This window comes from Heterodontus francisci, chromosome 10, assembly GCF_036365525.1.
Source record: "Heterodontus francisci isolate sHetFra1 chromosome 10, sHetFra1.hap1, whole genome shotgun sequence".
Classification (NCBI taxonomy): domain Eukaryota; kingdom Metazoa; phylum Chordata; class Chondrichthyes; order Heterodontiformes; family Heterodontidae; genus Heterodontus; species Heterodontus francisci.
In genome coordinates this window covers 98,410,836-98,434,669 of record NC_090380.1, presented here as the reverse complement: position 1 = coordinate 98,434,669, position 23,834 = coordinate 98,410,836, and the positions used below count along the sequence as shown (strand labels likewise).

General features: G+C 40.2%; 1 protein-coding gene and 1 long non-coding RNA gene across 4 annotated transcripts in view; one reads left to right on the top strand and one right to left on the bottom strand.

Moving 5' to 3' along the window:
- cryzl1 (crystallin, zeta (quinone reductase)-like 1) overlaps nucleotides 1-23,834 on the bottom strand; it is a 69,072-nt gene that overhangs the window by 33,840 nt on the left and 11,398 nt on the right. For all 3 annotated transcript variants that reach the window (XM_068041141.1, XM_068041140.1, XM_068041142.1), the window contains exons 2-8: nucleotides 20,396-20,467; nucleotides 20,210-20,287; nucleotides 17,474-17,546; nucleotides 11,994-12,038; nucleotides 11,835-11,903; nucleotides 9,567-9,700; nucleotides 3,343-3,454 (exon numbers count right to left, since the gene is read on the bottom strand). In XM_068041141.1, coding sequence (XP_067897242.1) covers nucleotides 3,343-3,454; nucleotides 9,567-9,700; nucleotides 11,835-11,903; nucleotides 11,994-12,038; nucleotides 17,474-17,546; nucleotides 20,210-20,287; nucleotides 20,396-20,461 — 577 coding nt within the window. In that variant the 5' untranslated portion in view covers nucleotides 20,462-20,467. The remainder of the gene's footprint in view (nucleotides 1-3,342; nucleotides 3,455-9,566; nucleotides 9,701-11,834; nucleotides 11,904-11,993; nucleotides 12,039-17,473; nucleotides 17,547-20,209; nucleotides 20,288-20,395; nucleotides 20,468-23,834) is intronic.
- On the top strand, nucleotides 410-9,768 carry LOC137374667 (uncharacterized). Its single transcript, XR_010975879.1, has 3 exons — nucleotides 410-519; nucleotides 4,515-4,643; nucleotides 5,412-9,768. It is a non-coding gene; the product is annotated as an uncharacterized lncRNA (long non-coding RNA).

Here is a 23,834-nt window from a genome sequence, read left to right as displayed (position 1 = left end):
AGTTCAAACACATCATCACACCTAAAAATGTTAAAACATTTTCCACTTTCACGTGCTGATCAACGAGCCGGGCATTTCAAATATTTTCTATTTTTAAAATGAGGAATAGCAGACAAATGATTAATGTGTCTGTACAATATTCTTCAATAAACTTAATACTAATGATAAAATATTGTAGATAAAGAAATATCACACGAATGCACTAAGCAATTGTGTATTATCTTGACCAATAAAGTAATTTCCAGCTATATTGCTATCTTGACCTTGTCAAAGTGGTTTATCTTCCTGCACTTGAAATAAAAAATCATTACTAAACGCAGTCATTACAATCGGAAGTGCACAAAAAAAAAAAATTGTTTGCAGGAACAGGCACAGGAAGTTGGATTGTGTGTTCTTGTGTAGGCCTGACTTGCTGCCTGGGATCGACAATCTATTGTACCCTTACTGAGTATCATCACTCCTCACTCATGATGGATGCATACCATTCTAACAGTCCTTTATTGGACTAGCGACACGGATGTAAGTAACACAAGTTTTTAAGTACCTTATATGTTCAACTGTGGGATATTTATGTGTTATGTTAACTTTTCTAGCAAACAGTGCAACTTTATACAGAAAAAGTTTAAAATGGGCTGAAAGTTGCCATTAAAGTTATTTTACTTAATGTCGACCTCCAAAGTTATGTGTTAATTAAGCTCCTAAAATGCAAATTTTTAATAACTTTTCATTTTCTTCAGATAATTGTATAGAGTACAGCTGGCTGTTGCCTTGTGTGCAGGTTTATATACTTAAAGATTAACTACAATCACTTTTGAGAATTTTTTGACTAGCTTTATATCTTAAGGAATTGTAACAATTTGTATATTAAGTAGGGGTGACATTGGTGCGGGGATGAGTGCTCCTTAGTTTTAAAAAAATTAGATTGGGCTGCTCATATTTAGGACAGTGATGTGGCATACAAGACAAACTCCAAGAGAGAGGGGAGGAGAGAGAGTGAGGAAAATCATGAATGGTTCCCACTCACAATTACTATCTAGTGACACCAGCTTAAGAATATTTCTGTGTGGGTTTTAGAAAGCAGGATTGGTTCAGCTGAGATTTGGCAGCATTTACTATCTAGGGTGAAGAATGGCCACCTGGGTGAGATAACAACTCTTCAGGAACAATAAATCAGGATATGTCATTGCCTTTCAGAGCAATACGAACAACACGAACTCTATACGAATTAGGAGCAGAAGTAGGTCATTCGGCCCTCTAGCCTGCTCCTCCATTCAATAAGATCGTGGCTGATCTGTTTTAGTCTCGAATTCCACACTCCCATCTACCCCTGATAACCTTTGATTCCCTTGCCTAGCAAGAATCTATCTACCCACCTGCCTTAAAATTATTCAATGACCTTGCCTCCACCACCTTCTGAGCCAGTGCATTCCAAAGTCATACAAGCCTCAGAAAAAATTTCTCCTCATCTCTGTCCTAAAGGGGCAACCCCTAATTTTAAAACAAACAGTGCCCTCCTCGTTCTGGACTCCACCGCAAGAGGAAATATCCTTTTCACATCTATCTTGTCAAGACCGTTGAGGATCTTATTTACTTCAATCAAGTCTCCCCTCACTCTTCTAAACTCCACTGAAAACAAGCCCTGCCTGTCCAAACTTTCCTCATAAGACAACCCGCTCATTCCAGCTATCAATCTAGTAAACCTCCTCTGAACCGCCTCCAATGCATTCACATCATTCCTTAAATAAGGAGACCAAATCTGCACACAGTATTTGAGATGTGGTTTTATCAATGCCCTGCAAACTGAAGCATAACATCCTTACTTTTATTTTCAATTCTCCTCGTAATAAAAGGATAGCATTCCATTAGCTTTCTTTATTACTTGCTGTATCTATATACTAACGTTTTGTGACTCATGCACTAGAACACCTAGATCCTTCTGCACCTCGGAATTCTGCAGTCGTTCTCCGTTTAAATAATACTCCACTTTTTTATTCTTCCTGCCAAAGTGAACAACTTCTCATTTTCCCACATTATACTCCATCTGCCAGATTTTTGCTCACTCACTCAACCTATCTATATCAGTCTGCAAGCTCCTTATATCCTCTTCACAACATACTTTCCTAGCTATCGTTGTGTCATTTGCAAATTTAGCTACCATGCCATTGCTTCCCTCATCTAAGTCATTGATATAAAGTGTAAAATGTTGATGCCCCGGCACAGACCCCTGTGGGACTCCACTCGTCACATCCTGCCAATCAGAAAAGGACCAATTTATGCATACTGTTTTCTGCCAGCCAGCCAGCCAATCTTCTATCCATGCTAATATATTACCCCCTGCACCATGAGCTCCAACAATAACTTTTATGTGACACCTTGTGAAACGCCTTCTGGAAATCCAAGTACAGTACGTCAATGGGCTCCCCTGTATCCATGGCACAAGTTACTCCTTCAAAAGAACTCCAATAAATTGGTTATACATGACCTCCCTTTCACAAAGCCATGCTGACTTTTCCCGATTACCTTCAGGTTTTCTAAGTGCCCAACTATAGCCTCCTTAATGATTGATTCTAACACCTTCCCCACGACAGACATCAAGCTAACTGGCCTATAGTTAACCGTTTTCTGCCTCCCCGCTTCTTGAATAGACGGGTTATATTTGCTATTTTCCAGTCTGCTGGAACCTTTCCAGAATCCAGCAAATTTTGAAAAATTAGCACCAACGCATCTACTACCTTATTAGCCACCTCTTTTAAGACCCTCGGGTGAAGCCCATCAGGACCCAGGGACTTGTCAGCCTGCAGCTCCATCAGTTTGCATAGTACTGCATCTCTGGCGATTGTAATTTCAACAAGTTCCTCTCTCCCTTCCACCTCCTGATTTACAGTTATTACCAGAATGTTTTTTGTATCCTCTATAGTGAAGACAGAAGCAAAATATTTGTTCAATTAATCCGCCATTCCCTTATTATCTATTAACTCCCCAGTCTCTCTCTAGAGGTCCAATAGTCACTTTACTTGCTCTTTTCTTTTTTAAATAGCTGTAGAAACTCTTGTTTTTCGTTTTTACATTTCTAGCTAGCTTCCCCTCATATTCTAATTTCTTTCTCCTGATTAACTTTTAGTCATTCTCTGCCTATCTTTATATTTTGACCAATCATCTGACCTGCCACTCAATGGGAAAGTTGGAAAAATAAACAAATACAAACAATGTCTTATTTCATTAGAATACGCATCAGCCTTACATCTTCTAAATCAGTTTTTTTTTAAGCAAACTGGCTACAAAAAAAGATTAATCTTTGCAGAAAAATTATTTCCACAGAAGGCCACACAAACTAACACATACCAACTGTCGGTCTCAATCCTTCCAAGTACATTTTGTCCTCAAGATTGCCTGCAGTAGAAATTACTTTTGCTCCTCGATGATGAGCCAGTTGAACAACAATGGTACCAAATGGCTAGAGGGAGAGAGAGAATGACAGGTCATTAGCCAGTACTCATATATATGAAATATTCAGTGCACTTTGTTTATAGTGGCACCACTTGATACAACACATTCTTCTATTCGTCAGAGCAAGTGGAGAGCACTTCTATTAGTGCATACCTTCAATATAAATGAGTCAAACTCCTTAGCTAAGAAGATATTAGGACAATCGTGTTTGGAACTTTCTCAGCAGATTTAGTTTAACAGTGTACATTTCTCAATATAAAACATACTACCAAGAAATACATCAATAATAAGGGAGGAAACTAAAGCACTAAGGAATCAAATGGAGTTTAATATAACAATGGACAGGAGGTATTTATGTTAAATGATTACATCTTGGAAGGTTTTTACTAGGAACAATAATAATAACATACCATCTAATATTAAACATACATTGTATACAGTCAAGACTTTTATGTTTGTGAATGAACCATAATCCAGCTAAACAGACCAAAGCCATTGTCTTCGGTCCTTGCCACTGACTTCTTCCTCTTCCCTAACCACTGTCACAGGATAAACCAGACTATTTGGATCCTTGGCATCCTGAGCTGAGCTCAGTTGAGTTTCTGATCCCATATCTTCTCCATCACTTCCACCTCCATCACTCATCTATCATCTGCCACTGAAACCCTCATTTATGTCTTTATCACCTCTTAATTATTCCAATGTTCCCCTGGCCAGTTTTCCATCCTTCATCTTCTTAAATCAAAACTGTTGTTCCCATCAGTCATCTTGAAGGAGCAAATACTGAGCAGGTTCTCTGGAATATTCAAAAAATGATAACAGAGCCATCTCTGGCACCTATAGACCCATTAACTTGATCTCAATAATCAGAAAGCTAATGTAATCAATAATCAGAAACAATATGGAAGAGTATTTGTACGAAAAGCAACCTAATAAACGATGGCCAGTACGGATTTTGAAGGTGTAAACCTTGCCTGTCCAATTTTAAGTGTTTCATTTGTTTTTAAAAGGAAGTGTAATCCCATTGATGGGGAGGACAGTGCATAATATTTTTTATTCTTTCCTAGGATGTGGGCGTCACTGGCAAGGCCAGTATTTTTTGCCCATCCCTAATTGTGGGCAACTGAGTGACTTAGAGGGCGGTTAAGAGTCAAGCACATTGCTGTGAATCTGGAATCACATGTAGGCCAGACCAGGTGAGGATTACAGATTTCCTTCCCTAAAGGACATCAGTGAACCAGATGGGTTTTAATGACAGTCGATGATAGTAATGGTGCCATGAAACGGAGTCTAGCTTTCAATTCCAGATTATTAAATTAAATTAATTAATTAATTGAATTTAAATTCCAACAGTTGCCGTGGTGGGATTTGAACCAGTGTCCCCAGGGCATTAGACTGCGCCTTTGGATTAGTAGTTCAGTGATATTACCATTACGTTACTGCCTCCCCCTAATGCAATGTATCTTGATTTCCAACCAGTATCACATGACCCTTACAAACTAAGATGAGTACGTATTATGGGCAAGACACAGATTAGTATCAGGCGAAAAGAGAAGGAAGCAAAGGGCAGTTCTAAGAGGTGGTAAGTCACAAAGGTGCAGGGGGTATTGAGTAAAGGTGCTCCAGCAGCATATGTTGTCCCACTCCTGTTGCTGGTATACATAATTAACCCGAAATTACAGTCTCAGTGCAAAGTGGTTACATTTGCAGATTACGTAATGAGTGTGGATTCTGAGGAGGCAGCCAACTTCTTAGATAAAGTTCAACAGGGCTTGCACCTGAGCTAATCAGTGGTAAATTAAGTTTAAGAATAAATGCAAGGTATGACATATAGGGAAATACAAATATGAGGTATGTCTACTGCAGTGTTATCCAATACATTAGCCACATTTGGACACTATATATGGCTAATTGCATTACTGTCCATGATGGATTATTTACTGATTCTGCTTTCCTTGCCACAGTATTGTCATGCATGGACAACTTTGAAATAAACAAAGAAATGGAGGAATTATGAAGTTAAAACTAAATCACAAGAACTGGACACATGATCCACAGTCAAAATAGAGTAGTGGCCATGTGACCCCTCCTGTACTGGAAATCTACAAACTCGTCTGCAAAGATGAGGCTCATTAACCTCGTCTGAATTAGCTCTGGGGAGAACCCCTTGGAAATTGAAAAGAGCTGTGCACATTAAATGACTCCGATCGACATGAATGAACAAACAGAGGACGCTGGAAACGGCCTGGCTCATAGCCAAACCCAAGATGAATAAGGTGTGAAGCAGTAACATCATAACAGAATGATTCCCAAACATCAAAACAATGGCCATGGTTACCATCCTGGACCATTGTGTGGTAACAACAGGGGAGAAGGCCAGGTGTCTCCTAACAAACTGCAATGTAAAAAGGTATCCGTTTGGAGTGAAAGGGAGAAGATCAAGCCAACATCAGAGAAAGCCTGCGAGAAGGATCCAGCAGACAAGAGAAGAACCCTGCGGACCAAGAACAGACATCACAGCAGACACATCACAAAGTGACTGAGATTAACCGGCTGGAATTTTACAGTAGATGGACAGGAACCAGACTCCGCCGTGAAAGTTGGTGGTGAACCCACTTCCGCCTAGCCTGGGGATCCGTCCCATATTTTACGGGTCCCAGGCTTTAATTGTCCCGAGGCGGGACTTCCACCCACTTGAAGGAGGAGGTCCCGCCTCAGTGAGCTGCCGGGTCAATCAGCGGGCTGGCAGCTCTTAGTCCCAGCAGCGTCACTGGGAGCGGTGGCCACTGCTGGGACTACAGCCCAGCCGACGCCATGGATCGAGGTGGGAAGGTAAGTAGGGGCATGCCTCACTAGTGGGATCGGTCCTTCCCTGGTGAGGCTGGAGTGGTCGTTTGGGGGGAGGGGTTGTCTTGGGTACCAGGGCTGGGTTGGAATGGTGGGGGCGGCCCTCAATCAGGCACCCTGTGCCCGACTGCCATGCCCCCCTCAGGGCGCGGAAAGGCCGGCTGCTATCGCTGGGCAGCTTTTCACGTCCCCAGCACCCACTTGCCACGGGTAAAATACCCGTGGAGGGAGGCGAGGGTCCTTAAGTGGCCATTAAATGGCCTCTTAAGGGTCCTGATTGGGCTCGGGCGGGCGGGCTGTTGCCCACCCCCGCCCGACACCGTAAACTTGTCCAGAGGCGGAAGCGTAGCGGGTAGGCCTCCCGGAGCCTGTCGCTCAATTTTACGCCGCCCCCACGCCACCATCCGACCCGCTGGGGTGGCGTAAAATTCTGGCCACCATCTGTAAAGTTAACAAACTACACACCACCAGCTTTGGGCTATATTACAACCATTAGAGCTCTATAATTCCTCCAAAAAGTTTAAGACTGCAAATAATTAGGCCTGCAACTTTAAAAAAAAAGATACTTTTCCTATAGAGAAGATTTAATGTTCAGTAAATCACAAACACTTACCTCACTTGGAACTACTTCTGACACTTTTCTGTGTGTGTGTGTGTGTGTGTGTGTGTGTGTGTGTGTGTGTGTGTGTGTGTGTGTGTGTGAGAGAGAGAGAGAGTGAGGTTGTGATCATTTCAGGATTTGTTTAAAAAAGTTTTTTTTAAAAACCTATGAGAAAACCTGTCATTTGTCTGCTTAGTAACCCTAAAGACACTTAGGGGCTAAAGCATAATTTTTAACAAAACACAAATGCAGTCAGTTGGGAGATGAATAGAGGGAACCACACCTGTCCAGAACAGTACGCACATAGATATACAAAAAAAAGGACTTCCAAAACTACTTAGATCTTTGCCTTGCCCTGAGGTGAGTATTAGCCAGATTGTAATCAAACTTCCTATAGCTTGAAGGAAATAGTTCGTATTAACCAACCTTAACCTTGTGTGTATTGTCGTCAGCAATAAAAAAAAACGTTACAATGCAACAAAAAGAAAAAAATGTTAGTCACCAACTGTCGAGAATTAAAGGTAGAGGCCTTAGTTCAAATCTGAATGGAATCAACCAGAATAATTACAAAAAATAACCTGAAAGGGTGATTTGTTATGGGGATTAGATTAAATGCATCACGATCAGCAATTACTGCATCCACAATTTCACTGATGTTAATAATTTCATCTGACAGCTAATCTTGATCAGCAGCATTCAGAGTCCTTCTCTGCTAACCATGTCAATGCGCCTATGCAATATCAATAAACATTAATGGCTGGATTTTCCATTCAGGGTCGAGACCCACATCCTTGAAGTGATCCTGGAGCTCTGGGCTGCCCCCCCCCACACCCTGCCTCCTGTTCGCTGCTGGGAGACCACCTCCAGGCATCTGCCATGCTCCCGATGTCGCAGGGAGCCCAAAGGCCAACTGGAAAATTCCAGTTGGCCTCTGATTAATGGGCTTAATAATTGGCCTCTTACTTGAGTCAACAAACTACCTGCTGCCTTTAGGTGGGTAGCTGTTCCGTGTCCAACCCAGCCTCCAAGAAAATGGCTGACAGTCAGGACCATGGCAGTGAATCGGCATGCTGGCCAGCGTTAGGAAATTCCGCATCTGCCTGCCTCCATTCCCACCCCCATATCAGCACAAAAATCCTGCCCCAAGTATCAAGGTTGTCTTTATTCTAGGCACATCTGTCACTGTGTGAACATCCTATCCCATATCTTGCATGAAAAGCTGCATTGTACTTCAGACAGTACATCATCCACAAGATTTATTAAAACTCTTAGTTGAATATAATTTAGATTCATGTTAATTGCCGCCATCAGATTTTTCTCCCTTTCAAATAAATAGTAAATGGTGAAACCACTGTGTTTATACGCCAGGTAATTTCCCTAGCAGGAAAAAGAAACTTTGACTCTTCAACATTAGGGTTTAGCGAGCTTTTGCAGCATAAACAAGGGATTACAGTAGGAAGTTTAAGTGAGGGATTTCATTTTTTAGCCATGAGCACTTTTTTGTAAAAAACTGCTGACACTGATTGTTCAGTCAGCTACTTAGTACTTCATATGTAAACATTTAACAAAATCAACAAATATGAAATTTCAAAACCCTCTCCAAATTATACACAACCTACCACTAACTAATTGATTTTAGCCATTAAACTTTTTTTTTTTTAAAACTGAAATTTTATATGTTGAAAGGTTTAAAGTCCAATTTAAACACTTTGTGTAATTTGTTGCACAACTCATGTATGGGTTCCGTGACTAGAGATTAATAGATCAATAATCAGTTGTAGCAGACAGATTATTCACTGAAGAATTCGAAATAGTGGCTACAGGAAACAATCAGTTATGAAGGGTGCTAAATCTGTAGAATACAAGAATTCTTCCAAACAGGAAAAGAACATTAGGTTTAACAAACCTTTTTTGTTGATCAGCCCCACTTGAACTGCTGACATAAACTGCTTTTTTGTTTCTGTGGGGCTAAAACTTTGCATCACCAATCATAACATGGTAACATTGGAATCAACAATCAGATTTTTATTTTAAAAATTGCGTACTTTGACACACCACAGGTTCTGGGATCTCAACAGGCTGGATTAAGCAGTTATGGGAGAACTACGGTATTCAGAAATAAAATATCAAAGAATTGTTAACAAAAAGAGGAAATCTTGTTTGGATATTTATATGCTGATTTTCAGTGGGTAACAGTGTTTAATATTTGAGCAAGACATCGTTATAAGGTCAAATTATTGTAAAATGTTTTCTGCTCAAGAATATTAAAAAGCACATGGACAGTCAAAATATCTCAAAGAAACCATTGTAAAGGAACAAAGAAGTTATTGACAAAATCAGATATGTGGTACAGAGGTAGGTCGGATCAGCAAGGTGAAATACAGACTGTCCAAAATGCAGTTAAAATAATGGGCATTTACAAATGACATCAGAAGAGATGTAAAGATAAAATTGAGAGTTCTGGGGACAAAAGATTTGTGAATCAAAAAAACATACAAAGGGAAAGCTTTGCATTGCAGCATCACAGAACAGAATAATCCTGACCGTCCTAAGACCATGTGGCACCAACAATTAACTTATTTTTTTTTTTTTTAAAAGAGAAAATATTTCATTAACTGGTGATGGCCCAACAGATCTTACACCTTAACCAGTCAGGTTTTTAAATACATACATTTGCTCCTTCCATTACTAGCACAGTTGTCCCAGCATTGATATGAGAGTGTGTGTGCAAGGCCATATATGCACGCAATCCATCACGAATAGTCCCTGCAGCATCCACCCAGCTTACATTTTCAGGTTTAGTTACTACAGTTAAAAACAAAATGAATACATTAGCAGAAAAACAATAGTGTACAAAACAAAAATAATTTTCTCTTTTCCCCATTGGTTTATTAACATATTTATAAAAGTATATGGAACAGAAATTATGGAGGTGAGTAAAGGCACAATGAGGTAGGTTTGTGAAGATTTCAGAAGGTGGACATTTCCCAAAAGCCAAACATTAGTCCAAGGAAGGGTGCAAAGTGATCTACAGTAACTATTTACATATGTGGAGCGGAGAGAGGATTGGGATAATCTAACACATAGCATTCAAAAATAATTTTAATACAAATCTTTCTTCAGCACTTTAATATAAAAAGAGACCATTGAGAAGTTTTTAATGAAACAAACAGGAAACATGGATTTGTGCTTCAACCAAAACTGCAGGGTTTCTCAACTTCAAAAGGCATACCATGGGTTAACAGTCAAAAGGGTACAACTAGCTAAAAAAAAACATGCATTAAAAAGGAAACAATTTATCACAACAGTGATCAGCCACATGTGGTATTGAGTATGAGCGTTGGTGCATTTTTTTGCCCTATTCAGCTTGTCACAATCTCCACAGCAACAGCCAATCACTGCAGGGCCTCTGACGATTGTCATAGAATTCATGGATATCCAACCAGAAAATATGCTGATAGCACATACACATACTCAGTGAATCTGCACAATTAACTTTGTGCGTGAAGTAATTTAATTAGGAACACTATAAATGTACTGAAGGACTACAGCTGCCAAGATGGTGTCCAGAAACCAGAAGAATGAATGTATTCACTTGTTTCAATAAGTAGTGAAAGGAGGATAGACAGATACAGGTTTTTGAGGAACGAGCTTCACTTTTAAGAACAAACTGAATGTTTACTATAAAATCTGGGGTCCTTGTTACAATACCAGGAAGTCAATATTATATTCATATTTATTCCATTGAGCTCAACAATCATTATAACCCACAGGGTGATCTCTCATGGCATTGCTTGTAGACATTTCTGTCAGTATGGGATCTCTCTTCCAGTTTGTCATTTCTTCTCTCTGACTCAGATTTCTCTTCTGGTAATCTTTGTATATTTATCCACTACCCTTTTTTTTTTCATTTAGCTTTCTTTTCCTTTTTTTCTTGCTCTTTCGATATGCCTTTCACATTTTTTCCTTGTGCAACTGTCTCTCTTTTTGTATATACATCTCTCATTGTTGGTTTCACATACACAGTCGGTCAGTCAAATAATGAATTATTCCACAGCTGACAAATTATCCCATATTCACCACCAGATCATTAATTTCTCCTTGTTCCTTAGCTCTTCTTATAGTGCTGATCTTCAGCTAGCAGGTGGTGTCTTTCAATTTTATTTTCATCTTCAATATGGCAACAACATCAGAACACTTATCTCCTCAGCAGCTCCAATGAGGTGCTGGTAGAAATAAAAAGATCAAAATACTTCACTGCCCTCAGATTCCCAGCGAAGATACCATGTGACAGCGAAGCTGTGGAGTGCACCTGGGTAATAAGCATTTAAGTGACTCCTTACATATTTCTAAATCCCATAATGTGCAAGTCTGAGCTTGAAAGAATAGCATTGGATTCAGAATGAAGCAATATTGAACACTTCAGAGAAGAGTATCCTTGTGACAAAAAGGGCACAGCCGTAAGAGCTGGTACTTGTGCAGGAGTTGTGGCCTAACCATTGTCTTCTGCATATCAATCACTTCCTTTCCCCCAAAAAACACTGGATTTTCCACATGCAATCTGCTTTTCATTGCATCTGTACCCCTAGATCTCTCAGCATTCCATTAAAAAATTATTTACAGTTTGTGAAATCTGTCAGTCACAAAAGTGACAATTCAAGCACCAGACAAGAACTTAATTTATCTACATCTAAACAGCTATGAAACAGGTATGAAGACTTTTTAAACGGGTTCTATATTTTTAAATGGATAGTGTGTATGTATTGATGAGTGTAAAATGTTATGTTGTTCTTTTCTATAGATAACATTCTTGCCACATTTTTCTACAAGAGCAAAAGTAACACTTTTCTTTCATAGATGTGGATAAAGGAAGATAACTACAGATCTTATAGGAAAAATAATAAAACATTACACATCACTGCACTGTACTTAAACATACCAAGACTGTGCTCATGAACCAGAAGAGTACTGGAGAGCCCAGACTCTTTACAATCCAAAGGCAGAATACCTATGAGATGGGCAGAAAGAAATTGCACATTAGCATTGCAATTTAATATAACAGTTGCAGAAATGTCAAACACGTATTTTCTTTACTTACCAACTACTTCATCATTTGGCTTAAAGAAGCTCACTTTTGGTCCAACTGAAAAAGTAAATTCAAGAATATCATAAAATCATATCTTTTTTAAACAAATGGTTGTGTGTATTATAAACCAGTTTCTTTTATCTGTTAATATCTGTAAACATGAAGTAAATCTCATGATCAGGAACTCTTTGAAATCAAATGGTTGAAAAGAACAACTTTTCCATCTTTACTTCCTCATCTCATTTATCCAATGATTAAGTGAGCTATAAAAAGCACAAAGGTTCCAGTTTTGATCTTTAGTCTTTGCCAAGTTAGCCAATGTCAACCAGGCTAGAGCTAGGGTGCTAATATTGACCTCAGCATCTTGGATTGGGGAAGAGTTAATTGACCAGGGTTCCAACTTTCAATAACCATGCAGCATCGGGAGTGCGAGTGTTTGGATGTTGTACGAGGACTGGGTTCTGCTTAGCTGTGATACACCTGTGGAAGAACAGCCGACCAACACATATTTTCAAGGATCACAAATGAATAATGGTTACTGTGACAAGGGACTGGTGGGTTGCTGGCCCCTGTAGTGACCCTAGAAAAGAGCAATGCCTTTTGGAGAAGATAAGAGAAAAATAATACAAAACATTGGCATCTTTTTCAATTTGATTTCTTTTTTTTTATTTCTGTCAATTAGTGATGGTGATTGTTGGCAATATCAGTGATGGGAAAGATGAAAGAATGATTTGGAGGTTTACTCTGTCCCACAGTACAAAGGGACTGAATTCACATACTAACAGCTGAAGCACTTGAGTTAAGGTGATACTAATTCAGCTCCCTTAAAGTGTCCAAGTCAGTAATCTCTCTGTTAAAACCTTTAATAGAGAACAACTCACCATTTAATCAATATTCTAGAATGATGAAGACTAAAAAACAATGTTTAAGCTGTCAAAACTGTTCTCCTCCCACTCTCCCTCAAGGTGGAGGTTATGCAGGCTTCACAGGTGCTGTCAGTAACAATGCAGGAAGGGAAAAGTCAGCCAGGGATCCTGCACCTGACCGCTATCCTGTGACATACTATAACATGAGTATGACTGAAATTCAGGTGAGGATAGGTTCAGGCTTAGATCTGATGTCATTTATGGTTGAAAGATCAATTTTCATCACTGCTGAGGCTCACAAATAAAGAATGGGCCATAGCATAAAACCCAGCATTTTGAGACTGAGAGGAAAGAAGGCTGACAATCTCAATATTTTTGTAATTTCCTATTCTTTTTGGGAAAAAAAAATTTAATAAATTTTAACAGCCATTATCAATGCCAGGAATTTTCTTCTGTTTGGCATGGGTAAAACTGCTGGTTTGTTTTTTAAACGTTATAGCTTTAAGGCCAATGTTTGTTTTGGAAGAAAGTACTGCAATTATTAGTCCACGACAGGAAGAGAGTTTTCCTTTTTAAGAAAGTTTCCCGACATTGAGCTGAAGAATAAATGTGGTGTCTCAGCTTCAAAGTGCTAGGCTTGAACATTTCTGATAAAGCCAAAATCTGAAAAACTCATCAGAAAGACATGATTCCAAAGTAATGTTTGATTGCTTTCCCTCTACTCTGAACAGCTGTTTTTAAAAGCTTTTACGGTTCCACAAAATGGAAGCAGATGATTTTTAAACAGTTAAGCTATTTAGTTCTGTGATTTTTATTATCCAACTACAGCAACCATTGGTTTCAGCTCTACATCAGAGTAGTGTATACACTCATAAAAGATCAGGTCACTGTTTGGGAGTTGAAATTGCTGGGCAAAAGGGTACATGAGACTTGTGTAGAATGGTACTGCAGTTCACTTTAGGGACTGTACTCCTCCACTCCTGGGAACAGTCACCCCCTCTAGCACCCAGCTTCCTGCTCCTCTGTGTAGAAGATGGACTCATAATCATGAGGACTGCTACTAATCCAGGGAACAAGAGTTCAAATCTCATCATGGCAACTTGAGAATATGAATTCAGTTTAAAAGTATCTTGAAATTGAAAAGCAAATAGCAAAAATCACCATGAAGCAGTTGATCTGTTGTAAAAACCCAACTGGTTCACTATTATCCTTTAGGGAAGGAAACCTACTGCCCATACATGGTTTGTCACATATCTGACTATTTGGGGTGAATCTTCTAGACTTGGAAAATTTTCCGCAGTCGGGATCATTTTTGGGTCCTCACCCCGTTTACAGCAGCAGCGCACCACCTGGGCACCCAATTAAGAGGCCTCCTCAAGAACTGCTATCAAATTAGGGACACAAGCAGATTGTGGAGGCGGGAAGGTGAGTCAGCACATGAGACTGTAAGGCCGGCTGCAGCCTTTATTGTGTATGCAGTGAGAGTGCTGCTGGTGTACATAGGATGCAAGATGGCTGGACAAAATGGAGGAGTGGAACAGTTGAAGGCAACAGCCGCCACTTCCTCACCACTGGCACTATTCCTTACTGCAGTCTCCAGCAGATTGGAAGGAAATTGCAAGAATCTGCCTGCGGAAGAACTCAGGCTTGCCGATTTGCATCTTAAGGCGGTAGATTTATTTGTCATGGCGCTCTGACCTAGCGCTCTGCACGCACCTCCTGTTACCTGACAAGCTACAGACACTGCTGGGGTCCTGTGCAAAGGCAGTAAAATCACACTTACACTGGAAAATTGCCACTAATTGCTGATAAACCTTAATTTGCATCCCACTGCTGCCCAGTGGGATGCCGTCACCATGCTGAAGCCACGGCAGGAAAAGTGCGAGGAGGCGGGAACATGTTGGGGAACCAGCACATTCTTTTTCACTGCGATTTTCCAGGCCCCCTCCCCACCTCCAAACTTGCCGAGACCCTGGGAAAATTCCCCACTTTGTGTTAAATAATTATATTTAGGCACTTCGGAAGCAAGAGTTACCAGTATCAGACCCAAATAACAATTCCACATTCTTGTAAGGCCAGAGAGCGAGTGTCGACTGACTAAGTGGGGAAAAGTGACCACTAAATCTTCACTTGTTGCCCATACATACACTCTTAGCAGCACATTAAAGATTAGATAATGAACAGAATCAGGAAACATTGCTGAATTTCCTGTCCCTTGCTCAAGAATGCTGAAGTCAACAGTATGCCCCTACCACTGGCCCAGCTGAGATTTGCTAACTCTGCAAAGATCTAAGAACTGGTTTGAACAGTTAATCGCCACACCGAGTGCTACATTTCCTAATGGAGCCTGTGGGAAAAATTTTAATTTAACTGTAATCCTATCATTTTCAGTTCTGTGCTTGACCAGAAAGTACTGCTAAATGTTTTGAGGTAGGGGTTATTTTATTTGCAAAAACACTATGCAGAAAAACATTTTCTGGATAAATCCTTGGTCAGAGGGTAGGGATAAAAGGACCTCATTATTTTGATTTGATTTTGATTTAGAGATACAGCACTGAAACAGGCCCTTCGGCCCACCGAGTCTGTGCCGACTATTAACCACCCATTTATACTAATCCTACACTAATCCCATATTCCTACCACATCCTCACCTGTCCCTATATTCCCCTACCACCTACCTATACTAGGGGCAATTTATAATGGCCAATTTACCTATCAACCTGCAAGTCTTTTGGCTGTGGGAGGAAACCGGAGCACCCGGCGAAAACCCACTCAGACACAGGGAGAACTTGCAAACTCCACACAGGCAGTACCCAGAATTGAACCCGGGTCGCTGGAGCTGTGAGGCTGCGGTGCTAACCACTGCGCCACTGTGCTTTCCCCGCTTGAGGGGTATCGGGTTATTCTCCCTTCAGACACAAAACCCTGATACTCTCAGGAACCCTATTAAAATGTTCTGCACTTGCAATGGTCGACTTCCTGTGTCTCACTCTTACTGCAGTTAAAACCACAGCTTGTTCTGCTGTACTTTCCATCAGGTTCACTTCTTCACTGAGCGGGTGTGCCCTGATTAACCCTACAGGTTTTCCCTTTAGTTACCAGCAGTCAGCCCTTAAATGCCCTGCTTTATTACAATGGAAGAACACAGGACTCCGGGTCTCACTGTTGCTCACAGCACCTTCCTTTTTGGTTAGAGGAGGGCCCCCTGTCTCTCCTGCTTTTCTTTCTCTCCCAGGACTGCTTGGGCTTCTATCACTTTCCCACCCTTTGTGCCTTTTGGATTTGTGGGGGTGACAAGGAAAGGTTCTCCCTTGGGAAACTGACTTATAAATTAAAGCAAACGTATTGGCCAGGACGGCCGCTTGCCGGGCTCTCTGGACCCCCTGCTCCTCTATATGAGTCTTTATGGAGAGTGGAAGAGAGTGTTTAAATTCCTATAACAGGTCTTATAACAATTCCTATAACAAGAATTACTTCTCTGAGATTCTGATAGCTGAGCTGTACTCAGCCACTGGTCAAAAGCTTACTTCTTTCAAACTCCAGATAAGTTTGATCAGCTTGCTTCTTGAGGGTTCTAAACTTTTGGCAATAGGCTTCAGGTACTCATTCATATGCCCTGAGGATAGCATTTTTGGTCAGTTCATAATTTGATGAATTCTCATATGGCAACAAGAAATAAACTTCCTGTGCTTTTCCAGTTAGCTTGCTTTGTAGTAAAAGAGGCCAAGTCTCAGCTGGCCATTTTAGCTGCCTTGCCAGTTTCTCAAAGGACACACAAAATCCTTCCACATCCTCCTCATTGAATTTTGAAATTAGTGGAGCTAGTTTTAACAATTTTGTACCCAGCCCTGAATTATGCTCCTCCATATTGGACATGCTTTCACTGGGGTTACTCTGTCACCCCCTAGTTAACTCAAGCCACTTCAACTCTCTCTCTTCACATTCCTTCTGGAATATTCGTTCTTTCTTTCTCCCTCTCCTCAAATTCAAGTTTCCTCTGTTCCAATTGTATCTTTGCTAACAATATCCTGTCAGAGTCTGCTTCTAACCCTGTTTCTGCTTCTTCTGATTTAAGGGAAAATGATTGACCACTGCTCTTAGGAGTTCAGACTTCCTAGCCTTGCCAGGTACAGTGATCCCACACTGCTCAGACATTTTCCTCAACTCCTCCATAGACGGTGCTCTTAACTTATCCCAAGTAACTTCACCCTGGTTTGGAGAGCTACTAGCTTCATTTGCAGTCATGTTAGTATTAAAGCACACACAACTACAAGAAAACCTGTATTGAAATCTTGCTCTTTTTTGATTGGGAGCAATTTGACTTCACTTCCAATTTCTCTCATTTGTCTATGGGTAAAATCCACGATGGTAGCAACCAAATTTCTGTTGTGACCAGGTAAGAAAGAGGTCTAGGATTCTCTTTTACCCTTCACCTGGTCTTACTGTAACAGGGTTTAATTTTAAACACATTGTTTTTAGCTCCCCCTCGGTGAATCCTTGTTGACCGCTTTCCAATTATAAGGCAAAGAAACCAGCACAAACAGGCTTTCTTAGGTTTAAAGAAGAAAAGTTGACATTTATTGAACTTAAACTATTTTACATCAAAACCAAATCACAGACACTTACCCTCAAGAACCACTCCAGCAACTTCTCTTCCAATTGGTAAGAAATCTTCCTGCAATTTTAGTTCCATCAGTAGCTAAATATAAAATGAATTTTTAACGACTAAGACACAGGTCAGGATTTGATGCCTCCGTCCCTCTAAATTGCATATTGAAAATTTTACAGTCAGATATTTATACATTATAAAGCACTTTGTACTATTAATTACACATGTTTAAGGAGTGCATTGTTGGATTAAGATTTTTTTTGTGCTGACAGCGAGGTTAGTTTAAGGTTTGGAGTAATTTGTTTTTTTTCTTGTCACTGGATTGTGGAATAAGGGCTCAGTCTGCCATTGGCCCTCTTAGCTGGGCTCCACATTCTCCTTCTGGATTTTGGGGAGAAGGTGCAATTATGCTTTTGTTTTTTTACTCAAGAATTTTGATCTGGTGTTAAACCAGCTTGAATTTCAGTATTGAATTCCTAAATAACATGCAACCAAACAGACATTTTGATTGTTTTGTCTCTAAAATATTTAGCCATATGCAAAGAATGTAATCTTCTCTGATCTTGATGAGTTTTCCCCCAAATTGGTTCATTAACTTGGCACAATTCATTAATACAAGTGGGTATTTATTGATATTAAGTTAGTCACCTTACACTGAGTGTAATTATGGGTTTTAAAATACTGTTCAGTAAATAGGAAAAGAGACATACATTTGATTTTCAAAAATAACGAACAGCTAGGCATTTTGGACATAGAAAAATATTGTCGGCAAATTGGTGACTTAAATAGTTTCAAAAACAAGCCCGGGAAGAAACACTGACATGACAGGGCACAGATCCTTGTAATGAAACACTACTGCAGCTATAAAATACTTAATTATTTTTCAAGTGACCATTTCAGTAGTTTATGCGCACCCCCTCCCTCCTCCTCCCAGTAGAGCTCACAATTCCATTGGATCATTGGTCTAACACCTGGCCTCAGGCAACTCTTTCTTCATCTCCATGGCAAAGAAAATCTTGAAACAATTTTGTGAGCATCCTGAATGCATCGCTCATTTCAGAGCTGGAATGCTTGTACCTTCTGTGAAAAAAAAGTCATCACGCTGCCAGTAGCCACTCTTGGCTCCCGATGACTTTGCTGATAACCTTGAAATAGTTTTTCATTCAAAAACCCAAGGAATGAAATGAGTAGAAGTGTCAATAAGACAAACATAGAATGTAGAAAATAATGTAGGATTAGAGGGTACTGGAGCTCCAATCTCAATCAAATCCACAATGCCCTTCCTGGCAAGTTATTAATCATGTCATGGTGGAAATGCCCAATTGCTTCCCCAAAGCGAGCAAGGAGAAACTGGATAGCTAGTTACTAAAGGCTGCGCTCACATATGCTGTAGGGACTAGAGGTCTGGAAGCCAGTTTCCAGTCTGTTCTTTTGACTAATTAATGTGATACAAGGACAAGTTCAAAATATTAATGGTGTTATGAGGCTGCTTCTATATTTTTTGTTAAGTTTTTTTTGAGGGCACATGTATTTTATAATTATGGATATTGTTTTATTTGGGAAAATTGAAGAAGATTCCATGGATTTTTTTTCACTGGGTCATCGAAAAGAGGACATCAGAAGGTCTTTTGGACTTGGTTTGTAAACAACCCTCACTGGAAGTCACTCTCTTCAGATAAATACCCAGAAGGGGCTTTTTGACTTGGGTAAGATGTTTACAGAGAAGTGGCAGGCCAAGATTTATCAGAGTCAGGAGGCTTGACGATTGAGATTGTACAAAGCAAAACCAAAAACAGTCAGTTGGGGTTTGGACAGTGTTCTGAAAGGAATTTAAAAAAAAAAAATCGACCTGCCAAGGACAAAACCCCAGCTCAGTCTTTTTCCATTTCTTTGAAAAGCCTACCAGCTTTTCAATGTCTTTGAGAAGCTCTCAGAAGCAAGTGGAAGAAATAGTGAAATTTATGCTGCAGTCCTCCTGAAAGGCCTGCGAGAAACCCCTGTTGCCGCATTTTTCCAGGAAAACCTGCCCAACTGATGTTCAACGTTGCCGGAAAAGAACTGTTCTAGAGAGATCCCAGTGACAGCCGTCTACGCGTATTTGGGACACCAAACCAAAAAGGGACAACTGACATCTTTCCATATCTTCTTTTTTCCTTCAAGAATTAGCAAGTATTGGGCCAAAGTATACTTTTCTATCTTTTTTTTGTAACAAAGCTCTAAAGAGAAAATCTCTATTTTTCGGATAGTGTGTGTGTGTGTGTGAGAAAGTGAGGAGCTAAGGTTAAAGGGAACTTTCATATTTCAATCTATGTGCTAATGCTTTGCTTCGTTACTGGTTAAATCTTGTTTTATAATAAATGATAATTTTGTTGTTTATTAAAGAAACCTGGTTAGTGTATTTTACTCTGTGATAACAATAGAGGCTATGATTGACCGTTTTGGTAACTGGGTAAACATTTAAATATATGTTGTGACCTATGGAGAAGTGGAACAAGAAAAAACAGTGCACTTCTCCCACCTCGGTCGTAACAAGGGGGAGATAACAAAACTTACAAACAGAAGCAAAATGATAAATAAAAGCTATGATGGCGCAAAAATAAAGGAAAAGAGTGGAAAAAATAGTAAAGGCTAAATGATGAACTTCAACAGGAAACCATGTTTAAACAAAATAGAGCTTGCTCCAGTTCCAGCAAATGACTTACATTCATCTTATTTACCCAAATGCATATATGCTTATAATAAAGTAGACTTACCTTTGTATTCACAGGACTGAAAGCACAAACTTTAACCTGTAATTTGACATAATGGTCACTTACACTAGGAAGTGTTTCCTAAAAAATAAAGAAAAATGTTTTGTTAACCATGTGCCTATAAATAATGGCCTACTTCTGTTCCTATGTGGTCACACCAGGACAGAATTTCTTGAGTATGACACTAACCTTGTCTTGAAACAGAAACTTTATGTCTTCATTAGTTTCAGCCAACTGGCCATACAGCCCCTTCATCTTGAGCTTTAAAAGCAAAATTAAATATAAAATTACATACTTTTTTTGCAAATGGGACATGAAGTTCCACATTTTTACTGAACTGTTCTTGTGGCAGTTAGGGATAGTCTACTCTTAATTCAAAGTTAAATTGAAATTTTCTGCTAACTCAATTTAAGTACCGAATTCCCAAAATGTTATTTACATTGTTTAATTCAAAATATTGGATAATTAAAATGTTTTAGTACAGAAGACAACTTCAAGTTATCAGAAGTAGACTATACACATTGAAGGTTTGAGACAATTGTACACATTCAAATATAAAACAGGACAACCATTCCTTGGGGGCCAAGGCTTTTTGTAACCTAATGTCTGGAGTCATGGAGACATTATCACATGCTACTTGTAGAAGGTTCTGCTGAATGATTCTCCACTAAGGTAATCAGATTGCTTGTTATTTATCCAACTCCATGCAGAGTCCAGATATTACCAGTTCAGACTGGCATTCAACAAATAATCTCATGCGCATATTTATTTTGGGGTAACCTTGTTGTATGAGAATTCAGTAGTATCTTCCTGCTGCAAGCGGAGTAAGATTTAGTAGCCTGTGTACTGAGTGGATTCTCTATCCTCTTGTTTACAAGCCAGTAGGCCTATAATTGGGACATAATTAACTGTTTGTTGCCCAAAAGAGCTGGTCAAGGAATGACAACTGTAGAAGGCATAATCATATTCCTTTTAGCACCCATCTGCCAAAAAGGTGTGGCATTTGTAGGGTATGACTTTGGATTTACTTACTCATTCTACTCCTTGTGGAATTAATGATATTGTCACTTTTGATCAGAGCTGAGCCCAAAACACACACACTTCCAGAAAACGTCCAGATACAGTTCACGAGATGTGATTTACTTTCCTACTTCATGCTCAGCTATGTTGAAAATCAATTATTGTAGCCACACTATTACGTAACTAAAATCAGCCAACATGGCAAATAAAATCTGGTATCTCCCTAGTTCTCAGTCTCAAAACACCTGTGGCATTTAGCTACATAACCATTAGAGAAGTTGAAGCATGTTTTTAAAAGTGTATTGTGCTCCATATGGTATAATAATGAATCAACTACAAGACATTTCAAGCTCAGACTTAATTCCTGGTCTATGCTTAGGGAACTGATCATAGCCAGGACAGTGCAGACAAAATAAATGAGCCAGCATTCTTTTCACTATTGTTCCACTGTAGCGTGCGTATGAATAATGCTGGAAGTCAACATGTCCAGGTTATGAAGCCTATTGTGGTAAAACTACCTGCCAATTTGCACTGTATAGTCACACACAAACAATGGTCACTTTGATGATGCATCAGGGAGACTGATATCACTAGTGAAACTATACCCAACATGAGTCACCACATTTTGGGGTGAAGGATATAAAAGAAAAACTGTTATGGAGGCACAAGTATTGCTAAGTTTTAGACCAAACACAAAAAAGGTCAACACAGCTCTAGTAAACAAAAAGACAAGTTCCATAAGTACAATACCATCCAGGAGGCTGGAGATTTCTAGCACAAACTACAATGCCCACGCTGATTCCAATGTTTAGAGGAGTAATGGCAGGGCACAGCTGGATCCGGTCTGAAAATATATTTATTAATCTTTAAAGATCACTTTGGAAGTCAATCTCATAGATTTTTATTAGGCTTTCATTTCTCCAAGAGTGCTTCCAGTTCTATTTTATTGGTTTAAAATAACCGGTCCCTGCTGGATGCATAATTTTCAGGAGTTGATTGCGATTCAAAACTGATACTGCCACTTTGCAAGCTTCTTAATCATTTGCATAGTAGAACATATATTTAATGATTTTTTTATTTATTCGTTAGGGGGATGTGGGCGCCACTGGCTAGGCCAGCATTTATTGCCCATCCCCAATTGCCCTTGAGGAGGTGGTGATGAAGGGTCACTGACCTGAAACGTTAACTCTGCTTCGCACTCCACAGATGCTGCCAGACCTGCTGAGTATTTCCAGCATTGCTTGTTTGTATTCCATCACACTCCTGACATGTGCCTTATAGATGAAGGACAGGCTTTGGGGAATCAGGAGGTGAGATACTCGCCACAGAATTCCCAGCCTCTGGCCTGCTCTTGTAGCCACAGCATTTATGTGGCTGGTCCAATTCAGTTCTAGTCAATGGTAACCCCCAGGATGTTGATAGTGGGGGACTCAGCGATTGTAATGCCACTGAACATCAAAGAGAGATGGTTAGATTCTCTCTTGTTTGAGATGGTCGTTGCATGGCACTTAAGTAGCGAGTAACATTTGCGCCACACATCAGACCAAGCCTGGATCTTGTCCAGGTCAGCTGAAGATGGTTGGGCCTAGGACATTACTCTGATGATCTCCTGCAGTGATATCTTGGAACAGAGATGACTGACCTCCAACAACTGCAACATCTTTCTTTGTGCTAGGTATGACTCCAACCAGCGGAGAGTTTTCCCCGATTCCCATTGACTCCAGTTTTGCGAGAGATTCTTGAAGTCATATTCGGTCAAATGCTGCCATGATGTCCAGGGCAGTCACTCTCACCTCACCTCGAGTTCATCTCTTTTGTCCATGCTTGGACCAAGGCTGTAATGAGGTCAGGAGCCGAGCGACCCTGGCGGAAGCCAAACTGAGCGTCACTGATCAGGTTGTTGCTGAGCAAGTGTTGCTTGATAGTACTTCCAACACTTTGCTGATGATCTGGAGTGCACTGATAGAGTGGTAATTGGCCAGATTTGATTTGTCCTGTTTTTTGTGTACAGGACATACTTAGGCAATTTTCCATAATGATGGGTAGATGCCAGTATTGTAGCTGTACTGGAACAGCTTGGCTAGGGGCGCGGCTAGTTGTGGAGCACATGTCTTCAGTACTATTGCTGGAATGTTGTCAGGGCCCATAGCCTTTGCAGTATCCAGTGCCTTCAGCCATTTCATGATATCATGTGGAGTGAATCAGATTGGCTGAAGACTGGCATCTGTGATGCTGGGGACCTCAAGAGGAGGCAGAGATGGATCATCCATTCAGCACTTCTGGCTGAAGATGGATGCAAATACTTCAGCCTTGTCTTTTGCACTGATGTGCCAGGCTCCCCCATCATTGAGGATGGGAATATTTATGGAGCCTTCCCCTCCTGTTATTTAATTGTCCACCACCATTCATGATTGGATTTGGCAGGAGTGCAGCTTAGATCTGATCCGTTGGTTGTGGGATTGCTTAGCCTAGTGTATTGCATGTTGCTTCTGCGGTTTGGCATGCAAGTAGTGCTGTGTTGTAGCTTCACTAGGCTGACACCTCATTTTGGGGTATGCCGCATGCTGTTCCTGGCATGGCCTCCTGCACTATTCATTGAGCCAAGGTT